We start from the raw sequence: 21,535 nt of genomic DNA on the forward strand, positions 1-21,535 counted from the left end.
ATCAGCAAGACTATTTTAGCAACTTTAAAGCACGCGCTGATGATCCCAACAGGTAGTGACAGTCGTTGGCAGCCTGTGTGTCGAGGGGAGGCGCAGCAGCAGGTGCTTAGTAAGCCCTCTCAGTACTGCACTTGTGTTTAAATGCAATGCAGGAGGTCAATATGCAAAGACCAGGAGGATAGAAAGTTCTCGGTGGCTAGAATAAAACACCAAGGCCCTAAAGCACTGTGGGAACACCAGGGTAAAGTGGGATCTGGAGAGTCAGGTGCGTTCAGTTTAAACCCGTTACCACGTGGGAAGATACAGAGAAGGAGGACCCCCGGTAGACAGGAGATCTACAGATCAAACCCCGGGTCCAGGTCTGTGGCGGAGGTAGGCAGAGAGGGGCGGCCGGACTGCGAGTGGAGGCGCTCACTTCGGGAGAGCCGACCAAGAGAGAAGACGAGAAAGAATCGTCCTGCGGGCCAGCGTCTCCGTGCGGCGCGGAGCAGTGCGTGTGGTCAGAGCTCATCCAAGACTGGTAAGTTCAATTTAACGAGTCAAGTATTTACCCCGTGATATTGTTGGTGCATTATTGGCTTAGCAAAAACGTTTCCTGTTCAGGGGGGGAAAGGAACATTTCATATGTATCCTGATGGTGTTTTCCTCATTTTGAGAGACTTCTAGAATATCTTACCCTCCTTCCGTAATAGTTCTTTAAGTGAAGGGTCTTCTTTGTAAAGATCATTGGTAAGAGACAATAACAACCATAGAAATAGTCACCTGGGGCTCTGCTCAAATGTAAATCTTAAGACTTTGAGCATGAATTATATCTGCAACAATGTTTACGATTAGGCATCTCGCTTACAAATACAGAAGTACTCACACATATAGGAAATGTATTCTGGCTATAAAAAAAAGATGACCCCTAGGCCTAGCCCTGATACACATTCAGTGGTTTTAAAAATAGCAGATGAGTTTCCGTTTTACTAAATTAGACTTTCAGGAGGCATGTGGATCCTTGCGGAGGGCCACATTTTCCATTTGTTAGCCTAAAACTCCTTTAAATACTTGGTTACTAATGATGTTGCAAACATGTATTTTTTTTTTATTTGTAATACTGTTCCCAGGAGAAGCCTGCAGGTCTCAAACACTCCCCCCCCCTTCCTTATTTTAAAACTTTTCCTTAGAAAGAAAAAGACAGACAGAAAAAGTATACAGATGAGTTATTTAGTTGTCTTTTCCCTCCACCCCCCCCCCAATCCTCAGTAAATTCTGGAACATGGAATAGGTATGGTAAGATCATGTTACAAAATAGCAATCTAGGTAATCCTCTCTGAAAATTCTTACCTTGTCTATGGAATAGAAGGAGGAATCTGCTCCAGGACATTCCTTACAAGCCTCCATGCCTGCGTGACCTCCTCCCATCCCTGCCCTGCGTTGACTGAAAGACCCCTGGAGTCGCCACACTGACCTCCCATCATCCCCGCCTGCCCCCTCACAACTAATAAACAACCCGGATTCGCTGGCTTTCTCTTCTCCAAAGATGACCCATCTTTCTCAGAACAGAAGTTGCGCTTCTTATCTGAAAGGGTAAATATTAACTTCTATTTCCTCCCAGAAGATCATAGCAGAAGAAGAAACTAGAAGAAGAAACTCATTCTTTTCCAGCTTTATATTGCACTCCCCTAATTCTCATTCTAAAGTCACACGTGACTTTTTTGCTTACGGAGTGAAAAAGGCAAATAAATATTGAATTGGCTGTAGATTTTTTCAAAAATGCATTCTCTCTCGAAGTCTGAAATACGAGATGCCCTCATAGTCTGCATGAAAATAATGCAACCGAGCTAAATTCTCTCAAGCCTTCGGCTAGAGTATGCATCTGTTCCCCTGGGTGTTGGGGGAAGAGCAGCGTGGAGCCACCCATTCCACCCTCCCACCCACTCCCCTGCGGCGTGCCCAGTGGCCGGAATGGCCGGGAAATGTGTGAGCTGAGCCAGGAACGCGATTCAGGGCTTGCCTTGTGGGAGCCAATATGAATTGTCACACACCGCCTCTGGTTTCATACCTCTCCAGACTTCAGGTCACCGGGTATGCGTGGCTGCAGATTCCTCTGGTTCCGAGGGCTCTAAAAAAAAAAATAAATAAAATAATAATAATAATAAATAAATAAATAAATAAATAAATAAATAAATAAATAAATAAATTGCCAGCACGACCGACCTGCATATCACAAGTGCAGGATGCAGTGTTTTTCTTCAGGATGCTTAAGGAGGGGGAGGGGACCGCGATGGTGGAGTATGGATCACACATACGACGGTCTGTGAAACATGTGAAAACGTGGTACCATTTCACGTTATTGAAGACACCAGAAAACTGCAAGGCTCGGGTGCTGCAGTATTATTTGCAGGGAGGGCACCTGAAAGGAGGAGGGCTCTCGGGTCCCGTAACTAGTCCTAAGCGGCTGACTCCCCTTGTGAAACACTCTGGGCAGTTATCTTGGGAATCGCTCAAAGTTGCCAGCTCCCCGGCGCTGGAGGGTGCGAAGCCAGTGATGACGACAGACAATGCATAGGAAGCGGCGGGCTGCTTTTTCATCCCCCCCCCCATAATATCCGCGGATGGGGGAAGAGCGACTAAATAAAGAAACACAAAGGAAAAAAAAAAAAAAACGGGTTTCCAAGTAGCCCAGCAGGACCGACCGGGGTTTTGCTTTACAGAAGCGGGCCCGACCTCGGGGTCGCCGTCCCCCGAGCGGCGCGTCCCACCTCTGCACGGACGCGGGCCGCCCCTCGGCTCCGAAGTTGGGATGCGCCTCGTTTTCTCTTCCGTCCGGGTCGTTTTGCTTAAAACAGCGCGCGCCCCGGGAGGCGTGCGGGCTCCTCGCTAGAGGGTCTGGAGGGGGGACGCCGGGGACCGAGAGACGAGAGAGGGGGAGGGGACAAAGAGGGGGGCGCGGGGGGGAGGGGAGGGGAGGGGAGGGGAGGGCGCGGGCCGGGCGCGGGGGCGGGGCCGCGCCGGAGCTCGCGGGGCCCGGGACCCGGTTTAGAACCTGCCTCCGGAGTGGCCAGATTGAACGCGAGGACCCGGCCCCAGCCAAACCCCCAGACCGTTACTCCAGCCTCCGCCTGGGGCGGGACGCGCGCGGCCCCGGCGCCTCCGAGGATGGAAAACCTACGGAGCAAAGGGGACAAAACCGAAAATGCAGACGGGGGGCGGGGGTGGGGGTGGGGGTGGGGGCGGGGGGAGAAGGAAGCCGCGCGGGCTTTATATGGCTTTCTCTGCCTTAGAAAAAGAGGGAGCAAGGGAAAAGGAGGAGAGACCGAGAGGGAGAGCGAGCAGCGAGCCCACGTGCCCGGGAGGCGTTGTGTTAAAGCGCCACCTTCCGTCGACCCGGGCGCGGCGGGCTCCCCGGGCGGGCTCGGGCGCGCGCGGCTCCGGGAAGCAGCTGCACCCACCGGGGGCGCGCCGGGCCGCACCCGCCCGCACCCGCCCGCCCCGCCCGCCCCGCCGCGCGCGCGCGCCCGAGCCTGTGCACCCGGGCGGCGAGCGCGCCAGGTCGGCGGCTCCGGGGGACCCCGGCACAAAGGGGGTGCGGGCCCCGGCCGGGACTGGCCCGGTTCGCCGCGGCTCGCGAGCATCCCGGGGAGAGGCGCATCTGTGCACGCACGCGGGTGTTTTTTTGTTTTTTTGTTTTTTTTTTTAAATAACATCTCTCCAGACGTGCCTCCCCCTTCTCCCCCACCCCCCATCTTTGCAAAGCAGCCCCGAGGGCGGGGGGGAGGGGGCGTGGCCGAGGAGTTAATAAAGGGAGATGGGCGGAGCCGGCCCGCAGCCATTGGCTGGCCCGGGGAGTGATGTCACCCATATGACACCCTGATAACTAGTTGGGAGAGAGCCCTCAACTTTTTGCAGAAGGAGCGCGCGCGCCTGGGAGTGCTCGGGGTCCGGCGCTTGCGGCGGGAGCCACGAGCCGAGCAGAGAGGGAGAGAGAGAGAGAAAGAGAGAGACACACACACAGAGGGGTCCCGGGCTGCTCCGACCGCCGCCGCCGCCGCCGCCGCCGCCGCCGCCGCCTCTCCGGTCGCGGCCGCAGCTTCCCGCGCGCGGGCGGCCGCCGCCGCCGCCGCCGCCGCAGCAGCCGCTGTGTGCAGCCTGGAAGGGGGGGCGGGGGGGAGGGGGGGCGCCGCGGACGCGGGGTACCGAGGACTTTGCAACTTGCCCGGGAAGGTGGAGGGGCGAGAGGGGGAGGGGGACCTCCGCACGAGACCGAGCGGCCCGGGTTGGAGCGCCCAGCCCCGCGGCGGATCATGGTGCAGCAGGCGGAGAGCTTGGAAGCGGAGAGCAACCTGCCCCGGGAGGCGCTGGACACGGAGGAGGGCGAATTCATGGCTTGCAGCCCGGTGGCCCTGGACGAGAGCGACCCGGACTGGTGCAAGACGGCGTCGGGCCACATCAAGCGGCCGATGAACGCGTTCATGGTGTGGTCCAAGATCGAGCGCAGGAAGATCATGGAGCAGTCCCCGGACATGCACAACGCCGAGATCTCCAAGAGGCTGGGCAAGCGGTGGAAAATGCTCAAGGACAGCGAGAAGATCCCGTTCATCCGGGAGGCGGAGCGGCTGCGGCTCAAGCACATGGCCGACTACCCCGACTACAAGTACCGGCCCCGGAAAAAGCCCAAAATGGACCCGTCGGCGAAGCCCAGCGCGGGCCAGAGCCCCGAGAAGAGCGCGGCGGGCGGCGGCGGCGGGGGCGGCGGCGGCGGCGGCGGGGGCGGCGGCGCGGGCGCGGGCGGCGGCGGCGGCGCGGGCGGCGCCAAGACCTCCAAGGGCTCCGGCAAGAAGTGCGGCAAGCCCAAGGCCCCCGCGGCCCCCGCCGCCCCCGCCGCCCCCGCGGCCCCCGCGGCCGGCGGCGCCAAGGCGGGCGCGGGCAAGGCGGCGCAGCCCGGGGAGCTGGGCGGCGCGGCCGACGAGTACGTGCTGGGCGCCCTGCGCGTGGGCGGCGCGGGCGGCGGGGGCGCGGGCAAGACGGTCAAGTGCGTGTTCCTGGACGAGGACGACGAGGACGACGAGGACGACGACGAGCTGCAGCTGCGCATCAAGCAGGAGGCGGACGAGGACGACGACGAGCCGCCGCACCAGCAGCTCCTGCAGCCGCCGGGCCAGCAGGCGCCGCCGCTGCTCAGACGCTACAACGTGGCCAAGGTGCCGGCGAGCCCCACGCTGAGCAGCGCCGCCGAGTCCCCCGAGGGCGCGAGCCTGTACGACGAGGTGCGGGCCGGCGCGGCGGGGGGCGCGGGCGCGGGCGCGGGGGGCGGCAGCCGCCTCTACTACAGCTTCAAGAACATCACCAAGCAGCACCCGCCGCCGCTCGCGCAGCCCGCGCTGTCGCCCGCGTCCTCGCGCTCCGTGTCCTCGTCGTCGTCGTCGTCGTCGTCGTCGTCCTCGTCCGGCGGCGGCACCAGCAGCGGCACCAGCAGCAGCACCAGCAGCAGCAGCAGCAGCAGCAGCAGCGGCGGCGAGGACGCCGACGACCTCATGTTCGACCTGAGCTTGAATTTCTCCCAGGGCGCGCACAGCGCGGGCGAGCAGCAGCTGGGGGGCGGCGCGGCGGCCGGGAACCTGTCCCTGTCTCTGGTGGATAAGGATTTGGATTCGTTCAGCGAGGGCAGCCTGGGCTCCCACTTCGAGTTCCCCGACTACTGCACGCCCGAGCTCAGCGAGATGATCGCGGGGGACTGGCTGGAGGCGAACTTCTCCGACCTGGTGTTCACGTATTGAGCGGGGCCGCCCCCGGCTTCTCGCGGCTGCGCTCCTCCTCTCCGCGGGGTGCAGAGCAGGGCTCCTCGGGAGGAAGTCGTGGCGGTGGCGGTGGTGGTGGTGATGATGATGATGATGATGATGGTGGTGTCGAGGATGGTGGTGGTGGTGGTAGGGTGGAGGGGAGACCAGAAGATGCTGATCTTGATAATGATGTCGTGACACAAAGAAATTGGAAAACCATGATGGAGATTTCGGTGGAGTTAAAAGTGAAATGAGTAGTTTCAAAACATTTTTCCTGTCCTTTTTTTTTTTTTTTCTTTTTTTTTTTTGCTCCCCTCCCTTCCTTTATCGTGTCTCAAGGTAGTTGCATACCTAGTCTGGAGTTGTGATTCCCCATCCCCCCACCCCACCCCCACCCCTCCCCAAATGTGTTTTTGTAATTACTATTTCTTTTTCCTGAAATTCGTGATTGCAACAAAGGCGGAGGGGACAGGGCGGGGGAGGGGAGGGAGGACCCGCTCCGGAAGGCGCTGTTTGAAGCCTGTCGGTCTTTGAAGTCTGGAAGACGTCTGCAGAGGACCTTTTGGCAGCACAACCGTTACGCTAGGGAGTTGGTTGGAGATTCCTTTTTTTTTTTTTTTTCCTTAAGAGATCTTAAAGAACTGGTGATTTTTTTTTAAAAAAAAAAAGCAAACACAAAAACAAAAAAGGGACCATTGCAACTTTTTTTATTTTATTTTATTTTTTTGGAGGGAGAAAACTGATGTCTTCTATGCATCCGATTCTTAACAAAACTGCAGGGAGCTTGAAAAAATGCAGACTGTACAAACGCTCACAAAAAAAAAAAAACTGTGAACTGACTTAAGATCAGAGTTTACTTTTCAGATCAAATTGTTTATGGTTTTACAAATGTGATTTCTACTTGCCAACTTTTTTTTTGTAACTTGTTCCCTTATACCTCCTTGATTGAATACCAGACAGCCTAGACCTCAGTACAAAAGGTATTGAAACATTTTTGATACATAACAGACCTCAGTCTTTTTTAAAAATTAATATATTTTCAGGCGTATTTTTGTACAGTGAAAAGGGAACATTCTTGCTGTGTTTTTTCAGTAAGACTTTCAGGCACTTCTTCCCTTTTGATTTCTTTTTTTCCTCTGTTTTTTTTTAGCATGCAAGTATGTTGGTACGTGATGTCCTGGTTTAAAAAGGATTAAAATTTTTAAATAATCCTTGCATCTAAAGGCCTTGTGGTTTAAAAAAAAAAAAGCAAACTTTTTTTTGTACAGCTATAGTAGAGATTTGTTCAATATTTGTAGGTAAAGATTTATTGAAAATGGTGATATAGACCTCAGAGCTGTTATCTTAGTTTAAAGATTGTATATGTACTGTACTATACTAGGACTTTATGTATCTCATACGCTGTGATATGTGGATGGGGCCCCAGATGGAAGGTTTGAAACTGGATTCTCGATTTTTAGCAAAAAAAAAAGAAAAAAAAAAGAAAAAAAAGGCACATAGTTTAAAAAGTTTCTCATTTTGTGCAATATAATCTAAATAAAGTACAGACCATCTGCATATTTTGTAGCAAATGGTGGCAAAGCAGACTCAATGCACTGTCGACATCATTGCCTGTTTTTTTTTTTTTTTTTTTTTTTTTTTTTTGTGCTGGAAGTCTGTATCTTGACAATTTTAATAAATCAGCTGGAACTGATAGAAACTCGCATCGCCAATAGTCTCTATAGAAGTCAAACTGGAGGTCCTGGGGTCGCAGCGCAGTGGCGAGGCTGTTGTGTGCGCGGGCGGGAGGCGGGGGTCAGGCCGCGCAGCGTCGCGGAGGCAGGCCCGGGTCTTTCTCCTCCGCCTTCCGCGGCTACTTCTGCAAAAGGAGGGAGGAGGATCCTTTGCTTTCCGCCCTCCCTCCCCCCGTTTCCTCTCTCACCTCCTCCACCGCCCCCCGTCCCTCCCCACCCTCCGGGCCGAGGGGCCGGGGTCCGCGGGCGGTGCGCTCCGTGCGCCCGGCTGCGTCCCCGCTGCGCGTCGCGGTGACCGCCCTGGGCAGCCTGCGCTCGGGGCGCGCCGACCCCGCCGCTCGCCCTGGGGGGGGGGGGAGCTCCGGGGGCGCATCCCTCCCCGGACCCCGCTCCCCGCTCCCCGCTTCTCCGCGCGCGCGCCGAGGTGGACGCGGGGGCCGCGCGGCGAGGGGATCGGGATCGGGGCGACCCGAGGGGCAGGGCGCCGCGCCGGGGGGCGCGGGGAGGGGGGCGCAGGGGGCGCGGGGAGGGGGGCCTCGCGCGCGCCGGCGCCCGGTTGGCCCGGAACTCGGCCCCGGGAAGGTGGTTCGGCCTCCGGCTCTTTGCGCCTCCCCGGGGCGCTCCCCGGCCTCGGGGTGGGGCCCCCCGATCTCCCCGGGCCCCCCCGCCCCGCGCGCTCGACCCCTCCTGCCCCGGGGCCGCGCCCGCCCTGCGGCCCCACCTCCGGGCTGCGGCTGCGGCTGCGGCGCCCCCGGGGGCGGGGGGCGGGGGGCGGCTTTCGGCGGCTCCTTGAAACTCCGAGCAGAGTCTCCACCGCCCCTGCCCCTCTTCTGACCTACTGACTTGATTTACCGAGGTCCGGCCTCCATGTTTCCCGAGATTGGGCGAGACCCGGTGCGGGCGGCCGCAGCCCTCCGGGAACGGCCGGGCCACGGGGCCCGCACCCTCCCGGCCTCCCCTCCCGCCTCCCGGGGCTCGCCCTCCCGGGCGCTGGAGCTGCGGCCTCCCCGGACCCGGACCTCCCCCCGGCCTCCCCCGGCCTCCCCCGGCCTCCCTCCTACCTCCCCAGGCCTCCCCTGCCCCCCCCTGCCTCCCCGGACCTCCCCCAGGCCTCCCCCCGCCTCCCCCCGGCCTCCACCCCAGCCCCCAGCCCTGGGCTGCGAAGCCAACCAGCTTTTGCTACAGAGGGACAGATTTCTGTGGCTTTTTCCTTTCGATGAACCATCGGATTTCAGTAGTACACTTGGGAAAAGAAAGGGCTGATGGTGTTAACAAGGTTCTCAGTTTGGAACTGGATTTCTGAAGTTGTTTACCTTCTTTTTTTGTCTTGTTTTGTTTTTTGTTTTTGTTTTTGTTTTTTTTTTCCTCTCAAAATGATAGACTAATGTAGCCATTGGTCGGACATTTATTTGAGCCACGAATAATTGAACCAGCGGTTTACAATTGACAATTCTCTGTGCTGGTGGTTTTACGTGGCGGCCCTCTGCTGCAGTTCTGAAACTTGTTGAAAACACAAACCCATTTTTAAGACTGAGTCTATGTATTTTGAAAATCTGAAAACTTTGCATGTATTTTATGTTTTGATCATAGATGAATCCTGGACTTTTTTTTTTTTTTTTTTTGTGGTGGTGAGGTAGAAACTTTAGGTGAATTAGTAACATAATTGGCCTCGGAATGGAAACAAATAGTCTTGATTTAATAATGATGATGATGATGATGATTTTAAAAAGGCTCTGTAGCTAAGTTCTTGAGAGTAAAATACAGGAAAAATAGGTGGTCAGCGATCTAAATTAAAAACCTGTTAGAACTCAGGACGGCGCTTGGATGCGCTTTTAACCATATTTAAGGCTGTTTTGATGAATGCATTGTGAAAATCATTCTTAATGAATCCTTTATTGAATGTCTAAAACATAATATAATACACAGGTATTCTTGCCACTGGATAGTCTTCAATAAAAGTTTAATTGCATTTTTTTTTTTTTGGTCTCTTAAGTAAGTCTTATTTTTAACTAAACATGGACAGAATATCTTAAAATGGTAACATGGGGGTGGGGGGTGGGCGCTGAGAGCGCCGCAGCCTAGCCAGTGGGTATCCTGCTGTTTATAACTAGTTCACAGACTTTGATGATGGCATTTTGGTAAGATTTCCAACTTTAAGACCTAAACCAGCATTCTCTTATTAATTCTTTAAACTGTGGAAATAATCTTCCAGTTCTTACACTCCGATATGCATCCCTTTTATTAAGAAAAAAAAAATAACGCTAATAAAAGGCAGTGTATTTAAACTGTGCTTTGCAAATATTACGTGTGTTATGAATGACTACAGTCACAGGGCAAATTATTTGTAGAGTGATTATCCTTTAGCTAGAAGAAGATCATTACAACCCTTTTGGGCAGAGATGTTTCTTTGTAATGTTAATCGAGGGGAAGTGATTTAAATATGCATGCATATAGCAGTCAGGAGGATTTAGTTGTTTTTATGTTATTTTATTTTTAATTTTTGAAAAAGAGAAAGACTCAAAAAGGCAAGACTTTTAACCTTTCTCTTCTCTGGGAGTTGAAACCATCCTCATTTGCTATCGGTCCAGTAAAACAAATTCACATTTCTTTTTCACTTCAGAACTTAAGTGACTTTTGCCTAAGGAATCTGAGAAATAAAGCAAATAAGTTGCTCTATTTTAAAGTAGTCATTCAATATAAATATATTATATCAATCTTAACTTTTTTATTCTCTGGATGATTAATAATATGTATATTCTTACTTTTTCTTCCAATGGGCATATGTATCCTTGTGGACACTTTGGAGAGAGGTTTTCTTGGACTCTCCCCATTTATAGAATCTTTATACTCTTTTACCGCGTGGTCCCCTGCTTTTAACAGATTTCTGAGGCAAATATATTTGTGCTTTTTTTTTTTTTTTAATGTAGGATGACCAGCAAAAAATAGTTTACTGAGTTGTCGATTTTATCAGTAGATAAGAAACCTTCTTTATTACAGTTTCAGGGAAGATTTTTTCAGGATATTTCTCAGTTATTCTAAGGGCCAAATTTTATAAAATTTCCATTAGGAATGTCAGTTTCAAATACCCTTTGTATAGCCTAGGCCTGTGAGGGTACCGAGTCTGAGCCTTATGTAACCCAACACAGGAGTTCATGAGTTCCCAAAGTAACTGTCTCCATGCAATGATTCTTGCACATGCTTCTCAGAGATTGGGCTTCTTTTAATTATTGCTTCTTTCTCACTGTTCATTTATTTCACTCTTTCTGCCATATCCCCTTTTATTTGATGATCCGGCAAATTCTGCTCTTTCATAAGAACTCAGTTGTTTTTCGCTTGGTTTGGGTTTTTTGGTCTGTCGGTTTTGGCTTTTGGTTTTTTCCCCCTTGTGCCGAGCCCACGTTGTTTTTGTTTTTGTTTTTGTTTTTGTTTTTGTTTTTCATTCCCAATAAAGATTAAACAAAATTTTCTAAACTCCACTCTTTTTGCATTTTACTTTGCCGCTGGCTTTTCTTTTTTCTTGAATCTTAACATACCTTCCCCCCCCCCCCATTGAAGCTTTATTTTTATTTTTCCATTGAGGCTTTTCTTTTATTTTCCTTTTTTTTTTTTTTTTAACACTACCTATATCCATTAGCTGCCTAATTAGTTTTATCTATTCCATGTGGATGCAGTGAGTTTATAAGAGAATTTCACAAACAAGTAGTTTTTTAGTGAACTTAAACAGAATTTTAAAGGAGACCTATTTTTATACTCAATAAAAGCACAAAAGTGCAGAAAGTATAAAATGGCTTACAAAGGGAAACATAAGTTCATACTGTTCCATGTATAAAAGTAATAATTTTATTGGGTAGAGATACTCTTAAAAGATTCAATACCTCTGCCAGTGCACAGATAGGACTGTTTATATGACTTGGAAACTTCTGGTTGCCTGTGGTTGCAAACAGAGAATCTCTCCGTCGAGAAAACAAACCGCTGAAAGCAATAGGACGGAGTTGACCACGTGGTTTCACATGAGCAGTTGAGGATTTGAAACACCCTGGATGTGCGTACGTGGAGGCTTCCTTGTCATGGTTTGATCAAACTTCTTTTATGTAGTCACATAGACGTGGGTTTTCTCTGCTGTGAAAAATGACAAATAAAGCAATATGACAGAAAGTCTGAAAATGCGTAGGAAATATTTACTCTAGGGTCCTTGAAGGGACGTTGATGTTTATGTTATTTTATTAGACGGATTACATTCCCTCTTTGAGAAAAGAAAGAGCGACTGGAAATAATAAAGATGATACCATAGAAAGAATTTTGATCAAATAGATATTGACAAAGGGCCCTCTAACACATTTTTCTTCATCCAGCTTATGTTCAAGAACACAATGCCCCATCCCTTGAATCACATAGGGAGAAACGTTATATACCATTACCATTAATTTCCCATTTTGTCTACTTTTTACTCTTGTACATATGTTGTGGGTTTAAGAGTCTTTTGCATTTGTTTGTGACACCTTTTTTTCAATGGACTGTTTCAAAACTGGAGGCCTACTTTTCCGGTCTGGGGCTCCTAGTGGTCACGGCATCCTGCAATGCTTCATGGTGGCCACCAGGACAGGGCCACCTGATGAGTGAGAGCAGTTTTCAGCATGACACTGTTGCCAAGTCTGTATTTTCCAAGGCCACATGAAACTTAACTTTCATAGCCACTCCAGGTTTGGGAGCAGAAAAGCTGAAAACCCTTTTGTTTAGGAGTCTGAGTGGTTTGTTGGGGGGGAACCTTTTTTAGAGTTTGCATGCCAGCGCACGCCCTGATGCTGTGAAACAGAGAGAGGGTGAAGCTCCCCGAGGCGGTGCGCTGGAGGATGAAGTGTTTGGTAGCACTAGGGGGAAAAGAAAATGCATGGCAAAGTTTCGTCTTCTTGTAGACTATCTAGCATGCAGAGTTTAGTGTGTTAGAACAGTGTATGACATTGCTGTATCAAAGTTGTAAAATTAAGCATTATTTATTGAAAACTATGTATTTTTTTGTAAAAACCTGATCACATAGAGAATATCAGTGGCTTGTGCTCGTGCTCCAATGGAACCAGCTTCGTGACCCACCCTCCTTGGTATGCAGTGTTATTGCTCAGGGTTGAAAATAGTATACCCCAATGTCTCTTTGCAAGAGTTTTTCACAGAGGAATACATTTGTTCAAAAGACTCTAATAAAATTGTGTGATCGATCTGCACTTGTGGTTTTTATGTGACTCTTTTACGGTTTTGCATTTGATAACTACCGTATGATTCCTGATCGTCCCAGACAGGCTTGCAGAGTCCTGGATGTCAGCCTGGACAGGAGTAGACCCCACAGGAATGCTCTGGGCAGGTTTGAGAGCTGCTGATAATGGGAATGAGCATGATAATAAGGTCTCGAGATTTGTAACTGGCCAATCGAGTGGGTAAAAGCATAAACAAAGTATAACAAGGCAGATGAACACGCTCGGTCAGAAATGCTTGAGGTAGAAAATGAAGGGAACTTATTCAGGGCCAGTTGATGCTGTTAAATTCAGTGCCAGCAAACTCCCATTTCTCTGTGTCCTTTTGTTTTTGTTTTGTTTTGTTTTTGCTTTTTGCTTTTTTCCTATCAACAATTTACAGTGTAAATGTATTTTGACATAGAAATCATTCTGTATTGAGATTCTGGATATAAAATGCTTTTATGGATGCCTGTAAGTGATCCTTGGAATTATTATCAGATTTTTTTAAAGATGTGTTTACATGGTGAGTGTTTGTTGTATATTAAATTTGGTTTTGTAGAAACATTTGTGTTGTATTGTAACAAATCTCCAAGTGCACAATTAACACAACCACTCTTAGGTTTTTAGTTAGACTGGTTTTCTCTTACAGACCATAGAACGAGTACCAGAGCTATCTATGGCAGCACTGTCGAATCATTACGCAATCAATGTTTTAACTTTATTCCTGAATATTTTAGGGATGCCTTTCATCTTGGTAGGGTTTTATTTTTTAATTTTGAAGGTCACATAGAATACACCCTGTATAAGTTTTATCTAGTAAAAAATTCCTTGCAATTAGCAGTAAAGGATCCTGGACATGTTTCCGGATTCCTCATCGGGACTCCTTATACTATTTATTGATTACACTCCTTTCCTTTCAATGCGGTGGGTTTTTTAAGAGTAGAAATTATTCTTTAATTCAATACTTAAGTTTATGGAAGGGACAACTTCAGCCAAAGTGTCCCCGGCAGGACATATAAAACGGGAAAAGTTTGACTTTACTTTTCCCCCAGTAAACCTGGGAGTGAAAGGAGGTGACGTACACTTACTCCAGCGACTGCTTATCTATAAGGCACCACAAGAATCGTATGCCTGGACCGAATGTCTTGACCCAAATGTGCATGATAATCTTGTCACAAGGTACATCGGTTCTACTTGAAAATAAATACCGTTAGGACATCTATAGCTTGGCAAATGCAAAATCATGAATTCCCGATTTGGGCATTGGCGGAAGTACATGGGACTTCATTAAAATGGGGTGCATTTTGATGTTTTGAGCATGATGAAGGTGGAGAGAGGCCCCAGCAGAAGACTCGCTCCCTCTTTATATTGTATCATCACTTAAGACTGAATCACAGAGATAGAAATGTTGTCATCTTGATCAAAACGAAAACTGGACCTAACTGCAATAGACAGCATGTACATAGATCTAGAAAAATTCAGAGCAATGGCAGTCACCCTTCAGATTTAACTTTCCATGAAATACTCACCAATGCACATCTAGCTTGAGCTCCTGTATCACAGGTGCCCATCCCATCATTTGCTGACCTTCCTGTCTCACAGTCCCCCTTCCAGCTGGACAAACTGACCCCCTTCCCCCCCCCCCCCGCCACCCTTTGCCCCGACCGGGGCCAATGGCTGGGTGGTGACCACCAACCAAAAGGTAGCATGCGGACCATAGGCTTGCTCATAACCTGAAACTCATTTGTCTCTCAAGAGTGAAACTGAACTAATAATCAGACTCCTTCCCCGGTTTGGGGTTGAAAATGCAGATTGACCTAGTTCTCTGCAAGATATGAGTTGAGAGGTCATGAGGGGACCTGCGGACAGGAGTAGCCATTCCCATCTGAAATGAGGTCAAAGCCAAAAGGAAAACTGGAAGACAGAAATGGGGGAGCAGAGAAATCATGAGGGAGAATCATGTGTCTCCTGGAGGAAGTGCTCCTGTGTGTCTAGGGAGGGGACCAGGTTCCTGGTGGCTTATTGGTCCCAGTTCAATGGCTTTATATGATAAATCATGGCTGCTGATGACCAACCCAAGAGTTATTTGGCCATTTTTATTTACTAATACAAAATTATTTCGGTTTGAGTGCCAATACGACCAACCAAAACACGACCTTCCTTGCAGGGAGAGGTGACCTGTGACAAGGTTCTGATCAGGGTGATGCTAGTGAGAATTGTTCAGTGAGACCTCCAGGAAGACACCTCTGCAGGAAGGCCTACATAGTGGGCACGCACCATTCTGCTATTGCTTCTTCCACCAGGGTATATTTGCATCAGCTGGAGCTACAAGAAGTGTGAGCATGAGCAGAGGGGGGAGGGATCCCCCAATCCTTGACCAGCCCCAAACCATCGCCAACTACTGCCTGTGTGTAAGTCACAGTTACTCAGATTTTCTCGTAAATGTGGCCAAACCCAAACCCTAATGCACTCCTATTTCCTTGGGATTATTTGCACCGATCTGTGTTTCTTTTAACCCAATGAGCAAAACTAAAAACAGTTTGAATAGCCAAAGAGTTGGGATGATGTGCTCAATGTTGAGAAGTAGCTAGAGTTTAGGAAAACTAAAGTTGAAAGAAAGTTTAAGAAAAAAGAAATAGCAAGAGTTTTCAGAGTCACAAGCAGGGTATCAGATTTAACCACAGAAGTTTTTGGATGATTTTTAGGAAATATTTATATCAAGGACTCGAGAGTGGCTTTACATCTGTGGAGCTTCTCAGCTCTTCAGGGTGATACCATGTCTACCTCATTTGTCTTCATATCTCAAGCGTGTTGTGACTCCTTTGCCAAGAAGTAGCTCCCCTGGGAGCGTTGTCCCTCCACGTGCGACCTTTCTCACCGCCAGATTGGGTCAGACGTCCCTTCTGACTCAATATATGGCATCTCAGAAGGAAGAGGTTCTCAAATACCATGGATTCTTATTTGTGCCTCATGGTCAGAATGCTGACTTTCTAGCTCATAGAATGTCACAAGCAACAAATGTATTGCAGCAACATATTACAGGAATCAATGTCTGTAATGCTGATGCGAGGCCATCCAGAAAAGCTTCGGTCATGTTTATTTTGGACACTTTAGCAAGGCAAGGAGGTAAGAAGTTTTCAATATTTCTACTCCATGTAATTATAAATGAAACCAGCAAGTTCCAGAAGAGTCACTTTTGCCTAAACTCTCTTCACTTCTAGTGCTTTACAAATAAAATAAAAAAAAAAAAAAAAGGTATTTTTGGTCCAAGAGCTACTGGGAGATAGTACAAGTGAAACTTCTGTTTAGGGAGGCCCACAAGCCAAAGAGGCAAAATAGAACATTGCAGCTAGGTGGACGGGAGGGCCCTTGGCACGAGAGCCACCAGCACACGGGACTCAGATCCCTCGACTCAGGCCCAGTCTGGGTAACAAGGAGCTGAATAGAGGCAGGTGAGATCAGTTACAGAAGCTTTTTGAGAACAGAGACAAGAGTCATGCAGGAGCCGGAGGGCTTGGGCGGCAGAGAGAGAGCAAGTGCAGCCAGAAGCAAATGGGAGAGACGTGGGGGTGAAGCCTGCCGGCCCGACGAGCTGGCCCGTCACTGCGACAAAGCAGGGGGCCACCTGGCACGCCCTGGCCAGCGACCTCGAGCTGTGTGGGAGCAGCTAGCCAAGCACAGGTGTCCTGGGAGCCAGGAGCGGGAGGACCGACACAGAATTGGGATGGGGAGACAGAAGTTTGTCCTGCTCAGATTAAGGGAAAGAAAAGACAGGAAAAAAGAGTGGTGAAATCTGTAAATCTGAGTTTTCACTTCATCGATGTGACATTAATGGGAACAGAGGAGGAGGGCAAGGGACTGCTTGAGTGAGATCATAAGAACTCTTTTTATGACCTTTGATAGTTTAGTCGTCAGAAAAAGCATCTGTGGAGAAATGTCCTTGGAGCAGAGTCAGCTGGGGTGACCCCATTTACACCTGTGGGCTGGCCCTGGAGCTCAGAACCCTCCCGCCCTGCACTGGGTCCATCTGGGTGGTGGGTTCCATGCTACCCCTTCTCTGAGCGGAGCCGAGCGGATGGGGTCGGCTCCCCCTCTCTGAGTGAGGCCGAGCCAAGGGGTCAGCATGACTGGGGAGCCTAGGCTCAGCAGCATGAGTGACCTGGCTTCCAGGCCTGGGTCTCCTCCTTTCTGCCAAGTGTCCCTCGAGAAGTAGTTCAACCGCACTGTGCTCCCGCATTTTCTGGGTGTTACACGAGAGCCTAAGCGTATGTTGGTGTGGGGAGTACATGAGATCCTGGGGTCACAAAAATAACCCGTAAATAAAAAATATTGCCTGATGGCTGCCATCCTGTGAAAGCAGGGCCCTTCTGCCTCGTTGGGCCCCAGGTCCCCAGAACCTGCCACGGAAGCCTGGTGGCAGCTTCCTAGAAAGCTCACTGAACGACTGACCAGACGTGAAATGTGAGTTGGAAAGCTCTTGTGCGGGGTCCCGGAGGAGCCTCTAGAGGGGACGTCGAGGGCCAAGCCTTGTGAATGAAGAAGGCTCCCCCACCCTTCGCTGAAGACGCGGGGTTTCAGAGCAGAAGCTTGTTTAGTTCTTGCAAAGAAGCGGTGGGCAGAGAAGACATTGGCACCCACGCCTTTCTCCCCAGGATCCTCGTCCCCCTAGGACAAGACGAGGTGTAGCCCTTTATTGATGTGCCGGGAGATGGCTTCGGGAGCAGGGGTGTCGACCGTACGTACTGTCCTGCTCTGACCCACTTGGCAGACGTCACTCACGCGGATGATAGAAGGGACCTCTTAAGGACGTAGTGGGAAACAACTTACATAGTGGGACGAGCTCTCGCAATTACTACTGTCCTTCGTAATGACCCCAACTAGCAAGGCCACATGGGGAACGGCGCAACCTTGGCTTCCTCTGGATGTAGGGCAGGCCGCAGCTCTGCATCCCTCAAGGGAACACACGGGAAGGCAAAGATTTTTTGGAGACGTTGTGATTTTTAAAGATAAATCAGCAGACTCCAAACTGTGGTATGCCAGCAAGTGTTAGTTAGCAATCACTCGCGCGAGCTCTCATGGCTGACTGCACGACCCAGTCCACACGGAGAAATTGTGCGCTAGTGCAACAGTCTCCAGGAGAGAGGCCGCTCAGCAGGCCTGGAATCGTGCAGGATCCTCTGAGCGATGGGAGAACAGGGAAGTAATAGGGCTTTATTCCTATTTATTTTCTGGCTTACAAAAATTAAGGGTTTTTTTCCCCTACTAACATTTAATAATTGGATTAACCATAGCACATGCATATAATTTTGAAAATCATATCCATCTTGGAGATGGCTGCTCAAAAAGGGTAGCGGCTAGAATTGCATGATGGGACAAGTCAGAGGCCTCTGTTCTGGAAAAGAGAAGAGGTGGCGTGTTAGCATGCAGGGCTGGCGACGGAGAATTGAGAGCGACTTCTGATGCCGCTGGGTCTTCAGTCCAGCTGCTTGCAGGGGGTACCTGCCTACCTGTCAGCCTCTCTGGTTCTGTTTTTTTCACACATAAAGTGGTGGCCGAACTACATCGTACCTGAGGTTTCTTTCAGGTCTAACAAATAATACAGTTAGTTCCTACGTATCGACGCTCACCTGCTTGGAGGCATCGCTACAAACTCATGCTTGCAGAGCTGGCAGGTGGTGGCGTGAGGGGCTGGGGCCAGGCGGCCCGATGCTCTGCGATAGGTGAGGGCTGGGAAAGGCCTGTACAAACCCACCTTGTCCACGTTGAGAACGTTTCAAACACCCAGGGGGCCAAACTAAATAGCCGTTGGCCCCCGCATCTTGTTTTATTGTTTGGAGGATAGTCTGAAGGCCCTGGTTACTCCGTTCCAAGAGAGAACTTCTGTGTTTGAACTTTATCATTATTTTTACAATTTTTACAAGAATTTAGAATTATTTTCCATTCCAGCAAATACTTAAATCAGGTTCGATGTAATTCTTCAGGAAAAAAAAAAAAAAAAGAAAAGAAAACTTACATTGCTATCTCAATTGACAAAGTTCTTTAACTGAGAGGATATACACGGAATATTAATGCAGATGACACAACGTTGCATGAAGGGCACATCTGGTTTCTGAACGTAGCAAACAAACCTCAAAATCACATCCTCAAAAATACAGACCCCTGGGCCCACTTCCCGAAGTACTGATTCAGTGTGTTTGGAATGAGACGGAGAATCTCTACTTTTAACCGCTGTAGCCAAATGATTCTGAGGCTCTTGGGCCACAGACCAGCTTCCGAGACCCATGGCCCTGAAATCAGTGAGAGGAACGCAAGAAATGAAAATTGTTTTGTCAAGAAATAGCATCTCCGGTCAAGTAATGAGATTTCTATTCATAAACACCCCTTTCTCATACCACCTTTCTTGCACAGCCGCACTTCCTTCTGTGAAGTTCCGTTGCGTGTTGAGCATTGGGCTTACACAGATGCATGGTTGTGCTTTCCTTTTAGGGCCTTCGTGGGTCCTGACTGGAGGAGACAGGGAAGCTGAGGGGTGAGACCTGCCTGGGAACTGTCTGGAACAAGAGCAGAGGTGGGCTTTCTGGGCAGGGTGTACACAGGGAGTTGGAAAGCGTGCCCATGGCCCCGGAACTGCAAGCCAAGCCCTGTCTCTGGAGATACCATGTGCAGGAGTAGTGGGGAGTGGCCCTGGGGAGTGGGAAATACATGCTGGTTAAATCTTTGCTTTTGTTCTGGGATGGGGGCACTTGGGTTTGGGGTTGATTTCCCGATTTTTAAACCTCTTTATGCCTCCTCACTCGTTCTGTGCTTCTTGCCCACTTTGGAGACCTGAGATCCATATTTCAAACATGTGGCCTGAGAGTTGGTATACACCCCACCGTACAAAATCGACACCTGGATTTTTCCATTGCTTCCTCATTGAGTGACATTGCCATGGGAGGAGTGGGAGGAGGGTTGGTGGAATTGGGAAAATAAAAGAGGGAAAACCTAGAGGCCTGTAAAAATGCAGCCTTGTGAATATTTACCAAAGTCCTGATGCTGACCTCACCTCTCGTGGATCTTCTCGTCTGAAAAGTAGGGCAGGAGCACTGACATGAGCATCAGAAGGCATGGCAATAAAAGTGATGACAGTTTTTAAACAATGGCCAAAAAATAATATCACTCAAACTTTGTGTGTTCGGATTTCTCTCCGCCTGGAAAATAAAGATCATGGTCTTCCTAAGGGTGTTCTATTGTTTAATTAACTTTGGAAAGCTCTCTGAGATGTACTGGCTTAAATGACTTGGCATCCAAACTAGTCTCTGATGGTAGGAAGCTCAGGAACTGGGTACTAGGTCAGAGAGAAGAAAAGGAGAAGTCTGGTCTGGGGCAGACAGTTTGTTATATGCCTTAACATATGAAATAAAACAGAAGATGGAGATGTTTTGCAAGACATAATAAAGAATCAAATGGGGACATTTCCTGCATAATTTCAGGGAACAGATAAAAAAGAAAAAAAGAAAAACTAGCCCCTATGTGACGGAGGGGAATTGTACCTCCTAAACACAACAAATGGTTGATGGAAGAAGTCTCAGAAGCGGGATATCTGTGCAGGACGTACAGGGGCTGGGAAGGACAAGAGGTGATGGTTGTGTACATCAGAGGCATTTATCACACCAGGGAAATAGAATTTGACAGTGTCAAGTGGTGTTGACATAGTCCAGAGAGAGAGAGAGGAATGGAAAGCACAATGCAGGTACAATGGGAGGCTGGTCCCCCTTGATGAGACCAGACCTGAGCAAGGGCTCATGGGGGCTTAAGGAAAATGAAAGGGCAGGTCGCTCATGCTAGGGTTGGATGGTGGGAAATCACGTAGAGCAGAAAGCACGTGAGAAATTGGCCAGGCGCAGGAAGACATTTAGCCCTTGCCTCACACAAACCCACCAGTGGCAAGACCCTTCCTGTGTTGGCCGCCCACTTGGTAAAAGTGGTTTCTGCATGGAGCCTGTGCTGGCAGGTGTTGCACAGTTGAGAGAAAGCGATCTGGGAGGATGACAAACCAGACACCTGGAAAAATTACATGAAGGCCATGGAAGCACCTTAGTATGAGTAGGGGCCCCCATTCTCCCAGTCCAATGTCACCTAGGACATTACTCTTTCAAGGCAGCTCGATTAAAGTGTATGAGCCAGGATTCTCCAGGGAAGTGGAACCATGGGTTGTATACATACAAAGAAAAAGATTTATTATAAGGAATTGCTTCAGGTGATTATGATGGTTTAGAAAGTCCAAACCAAACCAACCAACCAACTAACCAACCAACCACACAAACAAACAAACAAAAACCTAACAGGGAAGACCAGCTGGCTGGAGACTCAGGAGGAGCTTTAGTTCCACTCTGAAGGTTCAGGAAGGCTGATGTAGCAGGAAGTCTGAAGATAGCATGATAATGAATCCCCCCGACCCCTTGCTCAAAAGACGTCAGTCTTTTTGTTTAGTTAATGTCTTCACCTGACTAGACTAGGCCCACATACAACGGTGGCGAGTAATCTCCTTTACTCGAAGTCCATCAACGTAAATGTTAGTCTCATCCAAAAAACAAGCTCTCAGAAGTATGCAAGATTATGTTTGACCAAACATCAGGGTACCTTGGCCCTGCCCAGCTGACACATCAGGGAAGGTAAGAGCAGAGACTCACTATTTGGATAAGAATAAGAAGGTGAAGGGTCTTTGCATTTTCCGAGTGTGGAAGTCAGCCTCTCCCAGGTAGTCAGTGCTATGGAAATACCCCCAGGTGTTTTTTGGACAGGCTGTAACAACCTGAGCGACGCTATGGAT

At 49.4% G+C, this 21,535-nt stretch overlaps 1 protein-coding gene across 1 annotated transcript; it reads left to right on the forward strand.

Annotated features, from left to right (window-relative positions):
* The first annotated feature begins 4,251 nt into the window (after positions 1-4,251).
* Positions 4,252-5,839, forward strand: SOX11 (SRY-box transcription factor 11). The gene is made up of 2 exons (XM_055327645.1): positions 4,252-5,410; positions 5,471-5,839. The coding sequence occupies exons 1-2, from the start codon at positions 4,290-4,292 to the stop codon at positions 5,760-5,762; spliced, it is 1,413 nt and encodes a 470-aa protein (XP_055183620.1). The 5' UTR covers positions 4,252-4,289; the 3' UTR covers positions 5,763-5,839.
* The last annotated feature ends 15,696 nt before the right edge of the window (positions 5,840-21,535 follow it).

The sequence above is a fragment of the Nyctereutes procyonoides genome, unplaced genomic scaffold (genome assembly GCF_905146905.1).
Source record: "Nyctereutes procyonoides isolate TBG_1078 unplaced genomic scaffold, NYPRO_anot_genome, whole genome shotgun sequence".
In the NCBI taxonomy this organism is placed as follows: domain Eukaryota; kingdom Metazoa; phylum Chordata; class Mammalia; order Carnivora; family Canidae; genus Nyctereutes; species Nyctereutes procyonoides.

What these genes read in the sequence shown, in the direction of transcription:
- SOX11 (XM_055327645.1), top strand. Translation starts at nt 4,290, where the DNA reads ATGGTGCAGCAGGCGGAGAGCTTGGAAGCGGAGAGCAACCTGCCCCGG. An exon ending in GTGTCCTCGTCGTCGTCGTC is followed by an intron (nt 5,411 to 5,470) that starts GTCGTCGTCGTC and finishes CAGCAGCACCAG; the next exon opens with CAGCAGCAGCAGCAGCAGCA.